The sequence below is a fragment of the Nuphar pumila genome, chromosome 12, assembly GCF_984573655.1.
Source record: "Nuphar pumila chromosome 12, dmNupPumi1.hap1.1, whole genome shotgun sequence".
Taxonomy (NCBI): domain Eukaryota; kingdom Viridiplantae; phylum Streptophyta; class Magnoliopsida; order Nymphaeales; family Nymphaeaceae; genus Nuphar; species Nuphar pumila.
Window position 1 is genome coordinate 29162659 of NC_143260.1, and position 19660 is coordinate 29182318.

The following is a 19660-nucleotide window of genomic DNA, read 5'->3' on the forward strand; positions in this document are numbered from 1 at the left end:
CAGGGTCGAGCATGATGGTGGCCGAGACTCATCCGAGTGCATCAGTTGGGCATTTTTCGGCCTTAGCCCCAGCAGATTACATGTCGGCTGGATAACGATTTTGGGCCTCGTGTGGCTTCATTTTGGACTGGGGTCACATATCCTCAAAAGAAGAGAAAAAAAAGGAATTTAGATGTCTATACATAACATTTTCGTGTGCTGGCAGCTTCTTGAAAGAAAATTTTTATGACATATTATGTATATATATGTATATGTTATTATAGGCTCGTTGCACAATCATAAATATATATTGTCAAATCAATATTTTTTTATATTGGGTCCTGTGTTACTGAATCTGTTTTTTTAAAACATATGAAACTATTTAGCAGGTCCTTATTGTCACCACATGTTATGCTTATTTGAGCTTGATGCAAAACTTTAAGATTTGCTTATTGTAATAAATATGGCATTCATGCATGTTAGGAATGAAGCAGTCATATGCTAGAATGGGTATCTTATGCTGGATCATTGTCCTTATGTAAAGCTACTTCCATGCGCATGTGTAACTCGAAAGAGTTTATGTGTTGTTACTAGTACATGACTTCATGAGTGCTCACACCTGTCAGTTCAAAATGATTCATGAATGGAAACCCAGTTGTGAATGACTACACCTAAGCACTATGCACCCTAATATGATCTAACTTTTCTGTTATCATGGGTGCAGCGATTCTTTTACAAAAAGGGATATAAATATATATATATATAATATGCAATTTGGAGTGGATCTGTCCAAATTTTCTTTGCTTATGGGAATAAAACATGCCAAGTGTATTAGACTTAATCATATGCATACAAAGGGGTAATATTTTTGTGCTTAAACTTGATAAGTAATACTTGTTCAAAATTATTGTTGTAAGCGAGTGTACTTGTGCATATACCCATCGGGAATTTAGATGCCTTCGTAGGGTCAGAATGGCATGATTGTTCGCAGGTTTTAATTGGAATGATTCATGAATGAACCCTTGCATTTGACCTGAGTATATGCATGGCATGAAAGCATGCATTTAATATAGGTATGTGAAAATTTTGCTTTTGCTTATGAAATTATTGTTTCTTGCACAACTTGCATACATGAATGCGCATTGAAAAGCATGTGAAAAGAATGCATAAGTGGCATACTCTTTATGATTTTTTTTTATAAATGCAGTGATGATCAAATTGGATCATCAGGGGCTGGGTGAGCCTCGAGAACTAGTTGTTCTCCGTTTTAGTTATTTTGATGCATTGCAACAGATCAAATGTGATATTATTGTTTTACCGCATTGTTCTATGTTGTCACGGGCAGTGGTCCCGTGAAAAAGCTTAGCATGCTGATGTGCAAGCTTATGTTATTTTTTGCATGTAAATTTACAAATGTAAAAGAGATGAATTAATAACCAGATAAAAGAAAGTAACGAACAGTGTAATTCACTTTCTCTTTGATGTCCCTGCTTCAGCGTGGGAATCTTGGATATTGCGGTTTGGGGAAACCGTGAGGATACAAAAAACTCTGTGTGCGTTGTTGCCCCTGAACCCGATATTGAGGTTCTTCTCCTGGCCACGGTTTTAGGGAGAGTCCGCCACTTTTCCTTGGGGTGGTGCGTTTTGACACAGCTGTTGTTATTTGGTATACCAATAAAGTGGCGCCAGTGGATGTTGTTTTCCATGGTGTCCCCGACTTTGGATGTTGTTTTCCAAGGTTCCGATAGATGGTGTTGTTTCCTGATATCGGTCGAGGGCTAAGTGTGGAACCCGGTAATAAAATACAAATTGTGTGTTAAGCTACCCCGGGAACCTTACTTGACCTCGAGGACTGTACCTGTTTGGTGTATCCGCGGGCAATGATAAATTAAAAAAGAGGAACTTAAAGATTGTGTGCATTTAATAGGACATGCATATGGAAAGAGGGGAGCTTAAATGAAAGATAATATGGGTTCATGCATTATACATAAATCATGCATATTCTTGCTCTGCATTAGTTCATGCATGTTTACCCGTGCACTTGGTTGTTATATATTGATCATTGCATTGTTCCCTCATGCTTAATGTTTATTTTATTGTTGCATAACTGGTTAATTGCCTTATAATTTGGTTATAATTGTATCCTTCTAAAATATTACATGGATCTTATTTATGCTCTTTTTCTTATTTGATTCATTAGGGAAACCTGTACGCAGAATTCTTCGGATTTCTGACCCTCTCATTTTATTGGTTTTTCCCAGATACAGGTGATCAGTGAAATTGACTCGCTCTGAGGAGACACGAGGGTCACATTTGCTTCAGATTGCTTCACTTACGGACAGAGTGGCTCTACTGTTATTTTCTTTTAGTTTTTCTTATTTCCTGCAAATTGCTATTTCACTTTTGACATTAAATATGACTTTTATTGATTCATTAATAAAAGAGTTCAGTTGGTTGGTTATGAATGATAAATGTAAGTTGGTTTGTGGTGTGTGGTTATCCAACTGAAATTGAAACTGTAGGGACCCCAGGTCTCTGGGAAGTTTTCCGCAACTCTTAGAAAAAAAAAATTCTGCATTTTTCAAAGGTATGAGTTGGGGTCGTTACACCCAAGCTCAAAAAAGTCGCCACAAGTGAAAAACCTCAAGAATTAAAGAAAGGGAACAACTTCAATGATTTGACAATTGCCCAAATAGTGGAGGTCATCTCACAAATTCTAAAAGCTACTCCTTCTACATCTGGTGCCACCATCTCCTCTTCTTCTCCTCCGAATAAGTCTTCTTGGATTTTGGATTCGAGAGCCTCTTTTCACATGACTCATAATAAGTTTCTATTATTTGATTGCACTAATTCATATTATTCATGTGTGTCAACCACCGATGGTACTTTTTCGAAAGTTAAAAGTATAGGAAACCTCAATAATATTTCAAAAAACAAATTTGTTTCAAATGTGAGGGTTATTCCAAAATTAGATTTAAACTTTTTTTTGGTATCTCAAATTTTCGATTATGGGTATAAAGTATTCTTCTCATCTAAGGTTTCTTGAGTGCGGATCTCAAGTCAGGGAAGCTGATTAGGCAAGATCATAGAAGAAGAGATCTTTACTATATGGATTTCTTATGTTTACCTAAAAACTCTTTTTGTAATCATATCAAAAAATTTAATTTAAATCTTTGGCATAAACGATTAGGACACCCAAGTATATCCAAATTATCTCATTTTCCATTTTTGAAAAATATTTATAAGGATAAAGAATTTGTATGTGAAGATTGTATACTTAAAAAAATGCAAATGATGTCTTTGGGATCTAAAACTTCCTTGACTAATGAAATCTTTGAATTTGTGCATTTGGATGTATGAGGTCGCACTCCCATTATAACAAAAGGTGGTTATTCATATTATGTTACATCCATAGATGATTTTAGTAGACATACTTGGATCTACTTCCTTAAACTGAAATTCGAAGTTTTTTGGTGCTTTAAAAAATTTTATAATCTTGTTAAAAATCAGTTTAAAACAAATATTAAAATCTTCTGCTCCGACTCAAGGGAGAGTTTCTTTCAAATGAATTTCAATTCTATCTAAAAACTCAAGGTATTTTACACAAAAAATCTTGTCCCACGACCCCCCAACAAAATGATATTTTTGAAAGAAAGCACTGTCATATTATTGAAACTACTAGAACCCTATTTATTTCAAAAGAAATTCCAAAAAAAAAAAATTTGGGTTGAAGCAGCTCTCACAGAGGTATATTTAATAAATAGAATGTCTTCTTAAACTTTGAAAAACAAATCTCTAATTGAAAAACTCTTTAAAATCTCTTCCGATTTGAAAAGATTAAGGGTCTTCGGATGTAAATGTTTTGTGCTTCTTAAAAAATATAACAAACTCTCTCCTAAAGCTATAAAATGTGCTTTGGATATGCCGAAAATAAAAAAGGCTATCGATGCTATGATCCAAAAAATGATAAACTGTATATCTCTAGAAATGTAACATTTCTTGAAAATAAAAATAGATTTGATCTTGAAAAACCTAAGAAAGAATTTGAGTATGCCTTCTTGTTTGATTTGTTACCTAAGTTCAATAATAAAATTATTGATAATTTTGAGTCAAATAATGGACCAAGTGAAGAAAGAGAACCAACTCATAACTTTTTACAATAGTCTAGACGAGATAATGCAGAGCATCCATATGCTTTTGAGAAGTATAGTCAACCAACAAATATTAAAGAGTCTAGTGTTAGAAGATCTGAACGGATACATAGGACTCCAAATAGGTTTGTCTCCTATATTGTTAACCATCTAACTATAAAGAAGCTAAAAACATAAAAGAATGAGTAGAAGCTATGAAAATAGAATTAGATGCATTACATAAAGCTCTGACTTGGGAAGTCCAACATCTTCCTAAGGAAAAGAAGATAATAGGACGTAGATGGATGTTTAAAGTCAAAACTAAGAGTGACGGATCCCTAAAAAGATATAAAATCAGATTAGTTGCAAAAGAATATTCTCAAGAATATATAATAGATTATGAAGAAACATTTACTCCTGTAGCTCGCATAACCACAGTTAGGACTCTAGTTGCAATAGCATCCATTAGGAAATGACCTATATATCAGTTAGATATTAAGAATGTCTTCTTAAATGGAAATTTAAATAAAAAAGTTTACATGAATCCTCTTCCCTGATCTTACTATTGGAAATGGCTTGGTTCTTTGTCTTCGAAAGGCTTTATATGGGCTTAAACAAGCTTTTAAAGCATAGTATGATTGTTTTAGTGGAACTTTGCAGAAATTTGGTTTTAAGTCATGTTATACTAACACTGCTCTTTTTGTGAGATCTACAGGTTCCTCACTTATTATTTTGCTTTTATATGTTAATGATATGATCATCACTAGGAATGATCAGAAGGAAATTGAAGAAATTAAAATTATGCCTAAGAAATCTTTTGATATGACTGACCTTGATTTTTTGAGATATTTTTTAGGTATTGAAGTAGCATATTCACCAAGAGGATACATTTTGTCTCAAATTAAGTTTGCAGTAGATATTGTTACATGATCAAGAATCACAGATACAAAATATGCAGATACTTCTGAAATGATAAATGCTAAGAGATCCCAATAATCGTCACTCAACTACGGGTTTTTGTGTGCTTGTAGGTAATTTTCTCATTTCTTAGAGATGTAAAAAGCAACAAAAAGTATCTCTATCATCCACGGAAGCGAAATATAGGGTGATGGCTACAACAACAACCGAGATCGTGTGGATAGGATCCTTACTCTCTGTTATGGGTGTTGATGTTTTGGAGCCTTCAAAGTTATGTTGTGATAACAAAAGTGCCATATATATAATATATATAACCAGCAATCATACATTTTATGAACGAACAAAATATATTGAGATAGATTGTTACTATGTTCGAGAAGAATACTTGAAAAAGACAATTACTTTACCATATGTTCAGTATGAGTTTCAGATTGTGGATTTCTTTACCAAAGCTCTCCCTGTACCACATTTTTTGTTTCTTAACAAACTTTCGGTAATCTCATCATCAGTTTGAGGGGGAGTGTTAAAATACTTTGTGTATATATATACACGTATATTTATATATTCTTATAAATATACGTATATCAGGGGCATTTTGGTCTTTTTATAAATATCAGTCACTAGGGACCTTATAGTATTTTAGTTAGGATTTCTTTTTATTTTTTATTTTTGGTTTTTTGTAACTTGTAAAAGGACTCTTGGGATGCAGTCCAACTAGTCGTTGGACTGCTCCCAACGGTCATATTTCTGCCACCTCTCTTACTTGGTTATAGGGATGTTTATGCTCTATAAATAGAGCACTTGTAACCCTTTGTAAATATAATTTTTAAGCATAATAGTGAAATTCAAAAGGTCTCTTATTCTCATTGTGTTCTTTGTAATTTTATCTCTCTTTTGTAAGGTTGTTATTGATCCTTAGTGATCATATTGTAAGTGTACACTTGTGTAGCCCTTCGTTGGCATTATAATTGTGCACATCTCGTTTCATTACATCTTTCACGCTTCTTTTCATGTTTTCTATGTGCTTCCTCTTATGTTTCCCACTCACTTCCCATGTGCTTTCTCTAAATTGTAATCATCATTTTTAGATTTTGACAAAAAATTAATTCTTACACGAAAATTAAGAATAATTATTTTTAATTTAGTTTTTATTTTTTCCTGTTTTATTCCCATATCTCTTCCTTTTTAATTCCCATTTTAGCTTTCAAATTGATTCTGCGTAGCTCGCTACTTATAAATTTTAAAATGTCTTGCTTCTCGCTTTCACTTGTATTATTTTCCGCTTTTGCATCCTAGTCTGGAAACTTTGGGCAAAATCAATACTTTTGTAGCTTTATCGAATATTGGTCACTAATCAGCCATGGATTGTTTCCGCCAGTGAAAATCTTAGCCCTTCCAGTAACAGCAAGGCCAAACTATCAAATGCAGTAATCACATATTGGAACAAGAATAACAAGCAGGAATTATCTCCTCATTCTGAAATCGTGTGTAGTGAAACACTCAAAACGTTCATTAACAGTACTCATCACACTACTCAAAAAGAAGAAAAGAAAGATAATATCCACTAGGTCATAGAAATTAATATTTAATAGCACAAGTAAAAGAAAGCCATAAAAATTAATCGCCACATTAGATCAAGCATGCAGTGGTACATCCAATATGGTTATTTGTTTTTTTGTACAATAGCATTACCTTCACTCCATCAAAGGAATACAAACATACAATAAACACACATAGCACTATAAAGATCAAATAATTTCGATACAACATCTGACCTGCCAAACATAGCGGTTTAGTTTTGATCCAAGTCCTCCTTATACTCAACATTGTCGGTCCATAATAATTAGAATTTTTTTGGTTGACATGGTAAAAGCTTGACAATTTGATATTGGAAGCAATACCCAGGGTGACTGCAACCAGAGAAGCTGCATGAATGACTATGAGATTCCCATGTAGCCAGCAACTTTAAACGTTAACCTAAACACGACACATATAATAATACATATGCAGTGTCTGTTGTCTCAAGTAAAAGTAAGAACACTTAATGCTACTGCTAAGATATGTGCATATTTTACAAAATAACATGATAATCCCATTCCGGAACTTTCACATAGCAAGAACATGTTTACATACGCTGAAGAAAAAGGTCAGAATAGACATAAAAGACAATCAGACAGTGATAAAATGCAAATATATTTGAGCATAACAATATGAATTACATGCTCATGGATATGAATGGTAAATACAGAAATTTGTATAGTACAATGAAACCAGGGGTCGTAAACAAGACGAATGACCCAAAAATGAGGTGTTCAAGCTTGGCCATTTTGGTGGCAAGTCGAGCCAAGATAAACAAGCCGAGTTCTAGCTGGCACGTTTACAAAAAATTACACTATCTTAAAGCTGGAAGTAATAGGATTTCAACTCAGATCTATTGAGCCAAGCTTGAGCTGATTCATTTTTCATTTCAATACTGGAAACAATAGAATTTGTATGCTAAACCTACTGCTTGCAAGCCAAACACTTCGGCTATTTAGTTTGCACTATATTATGTGATATACAATATATCTAACATATATTTATGACTATTTAACGAGCTTGTACAAGCTAAGTGAGCCGAAGACCTGTTCTTCATGTTCGGCTTGCCGAGCTTATTTTATGAGTTCGAACGAACTCTTATGAGCCTAGCACAAGCCAAACCACGAGTGGATTGTCTTGTTCCCCAGCCTTAAATGAAACACAGAAAACATTCTCTATCTACGACAGCCTTAAATGGAACCCAGAAAACATTCCCTATCTACGGCACCTTACCGACGCTTAGGTGGTGTTTGGATATACCCACTTGTCCAGATAAACAAGATAAGGGGGGATATTCTATTATGTAGCAAGATGTAATTCCCCAGATTATCGGGTTTATCAGGAATCAGGATAAACGGGTGCATCAAAACACTCCATTAAGGAAGTAAAAGTCGAATGCACGAGCTACCATCATCAATCTATGAGCACCACTTACAAAGGGGAACGAAACCCACAAAAAAATCTCTTGAAAGTTGGCTTCATCTATGTTGCTACATAAATAGAAAGGAAACAAATAAAATGCCGCGCACTAGTTGACACCAATTGAATTAACCATCTAACCATGACCACCATGCTGATTCCAAAGAGGACTCAAAAAATCTGTTTTTGGCCAGTCATAAAAGCATATAACTGACACGCCATCGTAAAACAACAATAGGAACATCCTGAGAATGGAATTCGATGATTTTCGGTAGTCAAAGAATCGAAAAGACCATCGCCCACTTCGCCAAATTCAAGCAACGGCGCACATCTCTCAAGAAAAACACGAAAATATAATCACTCAATTCGCCAAATTCAAGCAACAGCGTATATCTCTCGAGGAAAAACACGAAAAGACCATCTCCCACTTCGCCAAATTCAAGCAACAGCTCATATCTCTAAAGACAAAACGCGCAATAGCAAGAAAATTCAAGTAGGTTTAGGCCAAAAACACAATGCACACTTACTTGAAGCCATTGGGATTCTTCGTTGGTGCTCCTGCTGAGTATTCAGAGAACTCTTTCTGCCTTATCCAAAGAGGGAAAAAAAAAACTTTTTTGAAAAGACTCCCACGAACCTTGACTTGGACGGCTGCAACAGCGACTGTGGGAAGAGAAGCAGCCCACGGAACTGGACGCCCTCTGAAGGCCCCTGCTTAAATATAGGCAATTGCCACGTGGCATGCCACCTCATTGCCGTACAATGATTTAAAAAATAAGAAAAGTTCGTATCAGATTGAAATGTGTGGCCCCAAATGGGCCATTCAACTACCCTGTCGTCGGGGTGTAGAGCACTTGAGGCTTGAGCTGAGCCCCACGGTGAGCATGTTGAAGGAGGTCTGTCAATGGTTTGGATCGTGTTCCTTATCCAATTAGACCTATAGAGGGACACTATGGAACAAGATCCACTCATTCCTGTCTTTATATCTTAATATCACTTTTTTTTTTTCATATCTGATCCGGTAGATGTAATCTAGATGCTCCGATGCCACCACGGTGGTTACCCAAGCGGTCAGTCCTGTGTCAAATGAAGTCCCTGAATCCAATCTTGCTGCTGCATGGAGGCTGCTGTTGCTTTATCATGTTTTGGACACGCAAGGCTGAGTGGTCGTCAGTTTTACATTGGAGGTCTCATCAAGTGAGCGGCCGGTTGTGGGTTTCATCCTAATAAAAAAAAAACTACATGCTCCCATTAGTGAAGGTCGATGTTTTAACACAATTCAAGAGACTGTTTTTCACGGGAAATTTTAAAAATGGAATCTAAATAATGGGCAATAATAAAAAAAAATACCAAAAGATTTTTTATTGTTAAAAACACACCTTTCTTTATGTTGATCAAAAACAAATTGTTGACTGTATTACCTTAGGTTTATATTAAACCAACACAACTTAAGTTTTTTAATTTATATTTTTACCCTTGCTGTATTTTTTCTCTCAATCTCTTACGCAAATAGGATGCCCGATTAGCAAAAAAAATATATACTGCTACTCCTACGAAGCTACGGTACCCAAAACATTAATGAAAAATAAAAATTATTTCATGCATAAAATTCAAAAATTAATAATAATTCTAAACTGAGAAACCCCTATAATGAGTATTTATATGAAAACATGCGAAACGCTAGGTTTATTTTGGATCTAATACATTAAAAGATTAAATTCTAAATAGAACCCAAATAAAAACCTAATCTAGAATTAGATCCAAATGGATATCTTAGACCCGAACTTTAGGTCTCCTCTGTTTGGAGAAGACTTGCCCTCAAGTCTTAACCATCCACTTGATCTTCTTTCAATTTCTCTCCAGTCTACAAGTTGTGTCTTCAACATGCAATATGAACACGGACACGTTTCTTTAGTAAAGGTGTCGAACGCAGCCTCCTCCGAGAAGCATAAGGAATCCAAGAATACTTTGGCCAAACTATATGTAGTCTTCTTTTGAGCCTCAATACACATGGATAAAATTGCTCTAGGGTAGGCTTGATCCAAAAAGAAGCTAAGCTTGGTTGTTTTTTGATGAAATTTGGGTTGGGCAAAGTGGGTTTGAGAGGCTTTTGGATTCGGTTACAAGGTGGCCTATGAGGGTTGATTATGGGATAGATCCAATAGGGTTTGGATATTAGGATGTTGGGTTTGGACATTGGGTATAGTATGAGAAGGCTTGTCTTGGGTTGGATCTAATTGATTTTGGTTTATGCCCAAGTTAGGTTTTTCATGGTTTAGGTTATTAGGTTTTTCATGGTTTAGGTTATTAGGATTCAAACTAGACTTAGGGAGATCAAGTAAGAGTGATTTGGATTCATCTCATGGTTTTAGATTGAAGTATTATTTAATTGTATCGGGACTCAGAGTGGACTTTATAATAGGTTTTAAGGTAGGCTCTTTCAAATAGGGTTTTGTTTGGATCTTACCTACTTGGGTTTCGGTGTTTTTAGGGACATGTAGAAGCTTATCATTTTTCCGTTTCTTTGCTTCTATATTCAGTACACATTTAACCTTGATGATGTCAGTTATTGGGGCTTGTAGGTTGTCTTGGGTATGAGAATGGGTTTGGATCAATTTTAGATTTTGGGTTAAGTTAGGGTCTTGGTTTAAATAGGTAGATAAAGATGTCTGAGTAGGGCTCATTTGGACTGGGCAATTAGGTGAATCACTATAGGTAGAATTTGGTTGTATCACAACCAGATGTGGATAATAATATGCCATTGGACTCAAATTTGGTTAGGATTGGTTCTTGATTGGGGCTTAGGAATAATGAGCTTGTGTTGAATTCAATCCAGACCGACAATGTCGTTAGGTCTGACAGTTCAGATTAAAATTTGAGCTTTGATTGGGTCAAACAAGTTTCAGTTTGGGTAGAGTAATATGAGTGATGACTGAAAATCCGGGTTTGGTTCTGGCCTAGTTGGTTTAAGTAGAGTTATGGGTTATAATAGGTATTTGGACCATATTGGGTCAATGTAGTTGAGTGTTTAAGTATGTATAGGTCCAACTCAACGATAGATGTGGCAAAATAGGAGTATTGGGTCAATGTAGTTGAGTGCTTGAATTGAGTGTTCAATGTAGTTGAGTGTTTAAGTAAGTAAGTAGAGTCCATAAACGTTGTAGGGGCATTCGTGAGTCCAAAAGACATCACCAAGAACTCATAATGCCCATATTTGAACATAAACACCATTTTTGGGATATCTTCTGCCTTGATCCACAATTGATGGTATCCTGAACAAAGATTAATCTTGGAGAACACCTTTGCAGTGTGTAATTGGTCAAACAAATCAATCATGGGCAAAGGGTACTTGTTCTTCACGGTGACTTGATTCAATCTGCAGTAGTCGATGCAAAGTCGCATGGATCTATCATTCTTCTTGACAAATAAGACCAGTGCATCATAGGATGACACACTCGGCCTGATGAAACCCTTGTCAAAAAGTTCTTGCACCTGCTTCTTCAACTCAACAAGCTCTGCAGGTGCCATGTGATATGGCGCACGAGACACTCATGTTATGCCTTACACTAACTCGATCTCCCTGTGACATGGAAAACCTGGTAAGTTCTCTAGAAAGACATCTAAAAACTCATGAACCACGTCTAATTGCTCCAAGGGTATCTCCTGACTGTCTGTGGCAGACACACTGGCCCAAAACACTACACAACTCTGCTTGCAGTACTTTGAGATCTTCATTGCCAAGACGATCTTCACCTCACTCACTAGCCTAGTTGTCTGAAACACCAATGCTAATAAATCATGACGCTCCAAGCAGACCTTCTTACCCTGACCCTGAAGAGTCGCATTATACCAAAACAACCAGTTCATACCCAGAATGACGTTGTAGAATGTCATGTCGAGTATGACTAGGTAGGTAGACAACTAGTTTCACTTAATAACTACTCAAACTGCAGTAAGATGCTATCCACATCGAGTGGACACACCCATAGGAGACATCACATGGATATAAAAGAATGGGTGACCTCCAAATCAAATATAACACAAGCAAGATGGTTAATGACTACGATAATACTTTCAATTAGGTTATCCTGAATGCTCTGCTCGGTGGTTGTGGCAGTGTATACTCGCTTGTTCATCTTCCTCAACGTCTGTTGCTGATGTGGTTGTTGTTGCTGACTGCCCTGGGTCACTGGCTTGTTCGGATAATACTTCGCCACATGTCTCAACTGCTGACACCAGTAGCAGACCCCCTTGAAAAGAGCACAATGGCCAAAGAGGTGGCTCTTGTTGTGCCGCCTGCAAGTCATCCGAGCATTCTCTTGTTGTTGTCTCTACTGGGGTCGACTCTACTTATTCCCCTGTTGGGTCTTGTGCTTCATGTTCTTGGCCCCCTGTGTCTTGTTGTCCGCAAGTGGGTTTTTCTATGCTCCGCCATTTCCATTGCCTCCCTTCTTTGGTTGTCCACCCATAAACCACTCCCACTCCTTATTTAGGATGGAAGCAGACTTGATGGCATCACTGAAAGTGGTAGGATAGTTGGTCATAACTCAGACTCGATTCCCATCCTTTAGCCTTCTCATGTACTTGGCTACCCTTGCCTTGTCATCAGCAAAAAGGTTGTGGCATTACCTCTCTAAACTCTTGCATTTGGTGGTGTAGTCCACCAAACTCTTGTTCCCCTATGTGAGTTCAAGGAATTGTTGTTGCATCCTTTTACTTACGAATGAGAAAAAATTCGCCTCCAAGAACTCCTCTCTAAAGGTCTCCCATGAGATGGTCTCGACGTCTGTATACTTCACCCAGTGTAGGGTGTCCCACCACTTCTTGACATTACCCTTCAGACGGTACATGCCAAAGTCGGTCTATCGATTTTTAGGCACTAGTAGGACACAAAATGCCCTCTTGGTCTCCTCAACCCACCTCTCGGCAGCCTTTGGGTCAACCTTCCTGAATTTTTTTTGGCAAATCCAACTTTAAGAACTTTTTATAGGTGACCGCACCAGTGTTCGCGGTAACAACTGATACGAGATGGACGCACGTCGTGGGCTATGCTATATGTGCCTGGACATGCATGGTAACAGTCTTAGTCAGACTGTTGAGGGCATTCGTCAGGAAGTCTCGTTGCTCCTTCCAGTCTGCTGGAGTGCTAGAACTAGCACGAGTATGAACATATATTTATAAAACAAATACAACCATAATTTATTAGTAAATTTTGTATCCTAGATCAAGCCTACCCCATTAAGATTGATCCCAGAACAACAAACATAAAAATATCAAGCACAAAATTTAAATCACAAAATATTGATTTAAATATATTTATCCCTATGGTCAAAATATAGAAATTCTCAAATTTCAAGAGAGTAAGGAAACAAAATTTCACAAGATAGCTCTTACCAGTGATGTAGGGACTACTTATGGAGTACAAGTTTGTGACTTTATGGTGGTAGTTCTGACTAGCTCTTATACCAACTCTATCTTTTCCCAAGACAGATAGGTATCCCCAAGTAATTCTATGCATAGCGTTGTTACCAATTCGGTAATGACCCCAACTGACCCTTAGAAAATAGTGAAATTTTTTTGTTTAAATATTTGCAAAAAACCTCCCAAGGCCACTGGGTATATCATAGATTTAATATAACTAAACCACAAACCATTACATGCATTGAATCAGCTTAAAAATAATAAATCAAACTTCATTAATTAAATAAATAAGTTGAATGTCAAAAATGTAGAAAACGACTCTCTAAAAATCCTACGCCTTGGTTAGAACCTAAACACCAAGTCACAGTCTCTCGTCCTCCAGTCAGCCCATTCTAAACATCATTGAGCATATGTGCCTGTAAAATAGTTTTAAAAAATGGATAAGAATCGAAGTTCTCGTACGAATTCCTCTAAAACTCCAACAGTAAAGAAAATAACATAAATTAACTTATACATAAATTTTAGAGAAAATCATAAGCTATTGCCACAATTATCTTACCATTCAAGAATTCAACCAAATATTATGCAAAGTCAAATATGCATTAATGCATGAACTAATGTTGAACAATAAAATATACATGATTCAATACACATGCATGAATAACTTATTAAGTTATTTATCAGAGTTGTTTTTGTATGTTTGTCCTTATTAAATGCACGCAACTTTAATTCTCACTTTTTCTTAAACCTGCGAATACTCAAAATTGGCATAATTTTCGAAGTTCAAGTTAGGTTCTGAGTCATAGCGTAACACACAATTTGTATTTTATTTATTGGGTTCGATACTTGTTCTTTGAATGATATCAGGAATTCTCACCTTCCATATTATCCCCCATAACCGTCATCCAAAATTCTCACTCTGTAAAAGGGATATCAAGGAATAGTACAATTATAGTATTTTGGTCTCTTTTACCATTTCAAATCAATTTTAAGTTCTTTATGCAAAAACCATTTTGCAAATCCACATGCAAAAATAATTTTAGGCCCTGACCGTTATAATTTAACAGTGTAATTAAAATTTGAAAAACCAATAATTTGTAAAAATTATTTTGCAATGCATAATCAATTCCAGAACATTGGAGCAACACATGCTCTTGGCCTATATAACCTCACAATAGTTCATACATAACTACTAACATATCTCAAAAAGTGATTTATGCCAATTGCAAAATTTTAGTAAATATGAACAAACACAGTTCACAATTCATGTTCATAATGCACATTCATAACACAAAAATAATGCACATGCAAATAGAAAGCTTGTATATCACACTATTCATGATCAAACTTTATGCATATGATCAACTAAACATGCATATGATCACTGTCATGCAAACATCTAATTCAAATTCATGTGTATGGTATGCAAATTGAAAACTGATCAATTCAGGATCAAATTTATATACAAAGTCAGAAAAAATTTATTTTGCGATCAGATTCATGTACAAAGTTAGAAAAAAAAGTTTTTGATAAGGTTCATGTACATAATGAGTTGATTGCAAATATGCATACGATTAACTTCATTTACCATGAATCAACTAAACAGGAATAGGCACATACTTCCATATCAGATTCATGTATGAATGCTAATAGATTCGTGTACATATTCAGCTCTATGTATATGAATCATCTAAGCAGAAACATACAAGTACTTATCAGATTCATGTACATGATTAGCTTCATGTACATGAATTGGCTATGCAGTAAATTTTAGATGTTGATTATATTCGTGTACATGATTAGTTTTATGTACACAAATCGGCTATGCAACAAATTAAATGTGTTGGTCAGATTTATGCACATGATCATATTCAAGTATATAGACCGGCCAGTCAGAAAGTAACCAACTGCTGATCAGATTCATGTACATGGATAGACCAATCAGAAAAATATCTATAGCTGATCAAATTGATGTACATGATCAAATTCATGTATATTGATCGACCCAACATAACATAACAACTAGTCAGATTCATGGACATGGATCAACCATTCATAAGGTAAATATCGGTTGGCCAAACTAATGTAATGATCAAATTCATGTACATGGATCATAAATCGACCAAACAGAGAATATACACTATTGGTCAAATTCATGTGCATGATCTAATTCATGTACATGGATCAACCAAATAGAAAATAAAAACAACGGGTCAGATTCATGTACATGTATCGGCCAAACAGAAAAACATAACTGCTAAACAGAAAATATATAAAACAGTTGGTCATATTCATGTACATGGATCGACCAACACTAAATATTCATCAGCATGAACAAAGAAATCAACAAATCTAAACTACATGTATATTTTCATATGTTTAAGCAAGAATATCGACAAATATGAATTACATGTCTAATTTTAGATGCATGAGCAAGAAAATCGATAAATTTGAACTACATATGTATTTTCAGATGCATGCTTAATGAAATTGACAAGTCTAAAATATATATATTCATTTAGGATGCATAACCATGAAAATCGACAAACCTGAAGTGTGTGTGTGTGTGTATATATATATATATATATATATATATATATATATATATATATATATATATATATATATATATATATATTCGGATGCATGAACAAGAAAAGTTGACTAATCTGAAATATATATACATATTCATCAAACTCATGAATTCGGCAACATGAAAAACATTTGTATATGTATTTCTAATTGGATTCATGCAATCGACAATCATGAACAATATAAATATATAATCAACAATATATATATCTTTGAAATCAGATTTTCCTCTCCCCCCTCTAAACGCATACTTGAATCGATTTATACAAAGTCCTTCTCGTGTGAATTAAGAGAAAAACCCATACTCACAATGCCCTTGAGGATCATGTTGCCGACATTAAGGGAACATAAGTTGTATGTTAAGTTCTCTAAGTGTGAGTTTTGGCTCAACAAGATAATGTTTCTCGGTCACGTTATATCAGAGAAGGGAGTAGAGGTGGATCCAGCTAAGGTAGAAGCAGTGTTATCTTGAAAGCAGTCAAAAACAATGTCAGAGATCAAGAGTTTCTTGGGGTTGGCAGGCTACTATTGCCAATTCATCTAAGACTTCTTACATATAGCTACCTCGATGACAAAGCTAATGCAGAAGGGGGTGAAGTTTGTTTGGTCACCTTGGTTTGAGAAGAGTTTTCAAGAGCTGAAGAGGAGGTTAACCTCAACCCTAGTTTTGTTCTTGCCTTATGGGTTGGGAGGGTTCGTAGTGTACAACAATGCCTCGAGGACCAGCCTGGGTTATGTCTTGATGCAGTACAAGAAGGTCATCGCTTACGCTTCTCGGCAACTAAAGGTGCATGAGAAGAACTATCCCACACATGACTTGGAGTTAGCGATCATTGTCTTCGTGTTGAAGATTTGTTACCACTACTTGTATAGGGAGTAATTCGAGGTTCTGTCTAACCACAAGAGCCTCAAGTATATTTTCACACTGAGGGATCTGAACTTGAGGCAACGAAGGTGGTTAGAGTTCCTTAAAGACTACTAGTTCACCATCGATTACCACCCTGGTAAAGCAAATGCAGTGGCAGATGTGTTGAGGAAGAAGACATCGGTTATGACAACCAACATGATTGGGCAAAGTTGGGACTTGCTTGAGGAGTTTGTTAAGTGGCAGCCATTTGTATACAGACCAAGTTGCATCCTTTGTGCATGAATGAGGGTGTGACTAGTGATTGTTGATCATATTGAGGAGCTTCAGTCAACCAATCTAGACTTTAAGAAGTTATGCAAGAGTGTGCAGTTTCATCGTGAGGAGTATGGGACTATCATGTTTGAGAACAAATGGCGGGTTCCAAAGGCACTTTGGAAGGAGCTGATGAGCGAGGCTCATAAGTCAAAGTATTTCATTCACCTTGGTTCTACCAAGATATTCAAGAACCTCCAGAGGACATATTCGTGGAACAAAAAAAAATAAGACGTCACTAAGTTTGTGTCTCGATGTCTTACTTGCCAGCAAGTGAACATTGAGCAACAAAGTCCTCATGGACTACTGCAGCCTTTAGACATTCCTGAGTGAAAGTGGGATGACATATCAATGAACTTTATCATGGGTTTTTTGAGGACCCATTGTTAGCATGATGCCTTCTGGGTGATATTAGACAGGTTGATGAAGAGTTTCTATTTTTTGCCGATAAGGGTGAGCCAGAGTTTAGAGAGACTTGCAAACTTGTATGTTGATGACATTGTCAGACTTTATGAAGTATCACGTTCTATCAATTTAGTTTGAGATCCTCGTTTCATGTCTCATTTTTTGTGCCAATTGTAGAAAGTCTTGGGGTACCACGTTGAAGTTCAATATGGTTGGTGAGTGTGTTCCTTTTTAATTTTATGCATTGTTACAAAGTGTTCCGAAAAGGTTTAAATTTTGTATTTCGTGCAAATTTTAAACTTAGATGTTAAATAGGGACATCAGTAGAAAATTTTGATTATGCAAACATAGGAATTCATATATTTTATGTCAACATGCTTTGCTAAAATGATTGATATGACATCGATCACACTGGGCTATATTTTGGAAATTGTCACACCCTCAAGCAGTAGACCCATCGCTTGCACTTAGCCAAATGTGGAGGTGATCATTTCAAGGCAGAACCTCTATGCCAACCTGACCGTACTAGATATGATTGGGTTTGATGTAATCTGGGTATGAATTGGATGTATGAGCACTACACTTGTATGGTATGTCGTGAGCAAGAAATACGTTTTAATTGCCTCTGATCAACCTATGCATGTGTACAAGGCTAGCAAGTGAGAGAGTAAAGGAAGAATGATCTCAACATTGAAAGCTCAGCACTGTGTGGAAAAGGGTTGCAAGGCCTTTTTAGCCAGTATTTCATTGGTAGAACCCAGTATGACCCCAATAGAGAACCTGGACGTGGTTTATGAATTCATAAATGTGTTCTCTAATGACTTGCCAGGCCTACCGACTACAAGAGAGATCAACTTTGCTATAGAGTTGGCACTTGGTACGACCCTAATCTCTTAAGCTCTTTATTGCATGGCCACTGCAGAGTTGGAAGAATTGAAGAAGCAACTTCAAGAGCTAATGGACAAGGGATTCATTAGACCAAGCATTTCGACGTGAGGTGCTCCAGTGTTGTTCATCAAGAAGGATGAATCAATGCGCATGTGCATTGATTATTGCATATTGAACTAGGTAATGATCAAGAATAAGTATCCTCTTCCATAAATCGATGATTTGTTCGATAAATTTTAGGATGCCAAGGTTTTCTCAAAGACAGATTTTTGATATGGATATCACCAATTGAGGATTAAAGATTCAAATATACAGAAGACAACATTTTGGATGTGGTATGGTCACTATGAGTTCTTGGTGATGCCTTTTGGGCTAACCAATGCTTTTGCAACATTTGTGGACCTGATGAACAAGATTTTTTGACCTTATTTGGATTTGTTCGTGATAGTCTTCATCGATGATATTTTGATCTATTCAGAGAGTGTGAAAGATCATAGAGAGCACTTGAGGATTCTTCTCGAAATACTTAGACAACATCAGTTGTATGCAAAATTTTCTAAGTGCGAATTCTGGTTGAAGCAAGTGATGTTTTTAGGATATGTGTTCTCAAAAGATGGGGTTCTAGTGAACCTTGCTAAGGTAAATTAACATCGATGAATATGCTTTGAGAAAAATCTTCCTTAAGATTTTTTATACTAACTTGCTTAATCTTGTGTTTTGAATTGGAATTGTATTAGGTGGAAGCAATCTTAGACTAAAAACAACCAAAGAGTGTTTTGGATATACACAAATTTCTTGGTCTTGAGAGATATTATAGAAGATTTATTCATGACTTTTCCAAGATAGCGATATTGATGACCAAGCTTCTTCGCAAAGGAATAAAGTTCGTATGAACTCAACAATATGAAGAAAGCTTTCATGAGCTAAAGAGGAGGCTTACTTCAGCTTCAGTGCTTATTCTACCTTCAGTACATGGAGAATTTATGGTTTATACCAATGCATTAGGTACAAGACTTGGTTGCGTATTGATGCAACATGGCAAGGTTATAGCGTATTCTTCTCACCAATTGAAAGTGCATGAACGGAATTACCCTACGCATGATTTGAAGCTAGCAGCTATTGTTTTTGCACTTAAGGTATGATGACACTA

At 36.1% G+C, this 19660-nt stretch overlaps 1 protein-coding gene across 11 annotated transcripts in view; it reads right to left on the reverse strand.

The window, feature by feature from the left end:
* The window catches only part of LOC149820458 (uncharacterized), a 90999-nt gene extending 82275 nt beyond the window's left edge, over positions 1–8724 (reverse strand). For 8 of the 11 annotated variants that reach the window (XM_089983581.1, XM_089983585.1, XM_089983580.1 and 5 more), the window contains exons 1-2: positions 8552–8704; positions 6803–6952 (exon numbers count right to left, since the gene is read on the reverse strand). In XM_089983581.1, coding sequence (XP_089839707.1) covers positions 6803–6952; positions 8552–8561 — 160 coding nt within the window. In that variant the 5' untranslated portion in view covers positions 8562–8704. Of the gene's footprint in view, positions 1–6802; positions 6953–8551 lie in introns of all 11 variants that reach the window. The other 3 variants (XM_089983587.1, XM_089983582.1, XM_089983586.1) reach the window with 3 other exon arrangements.
* Between the last annotated feature and the right edge of the window lie 10936 nt (positions 8725–19660).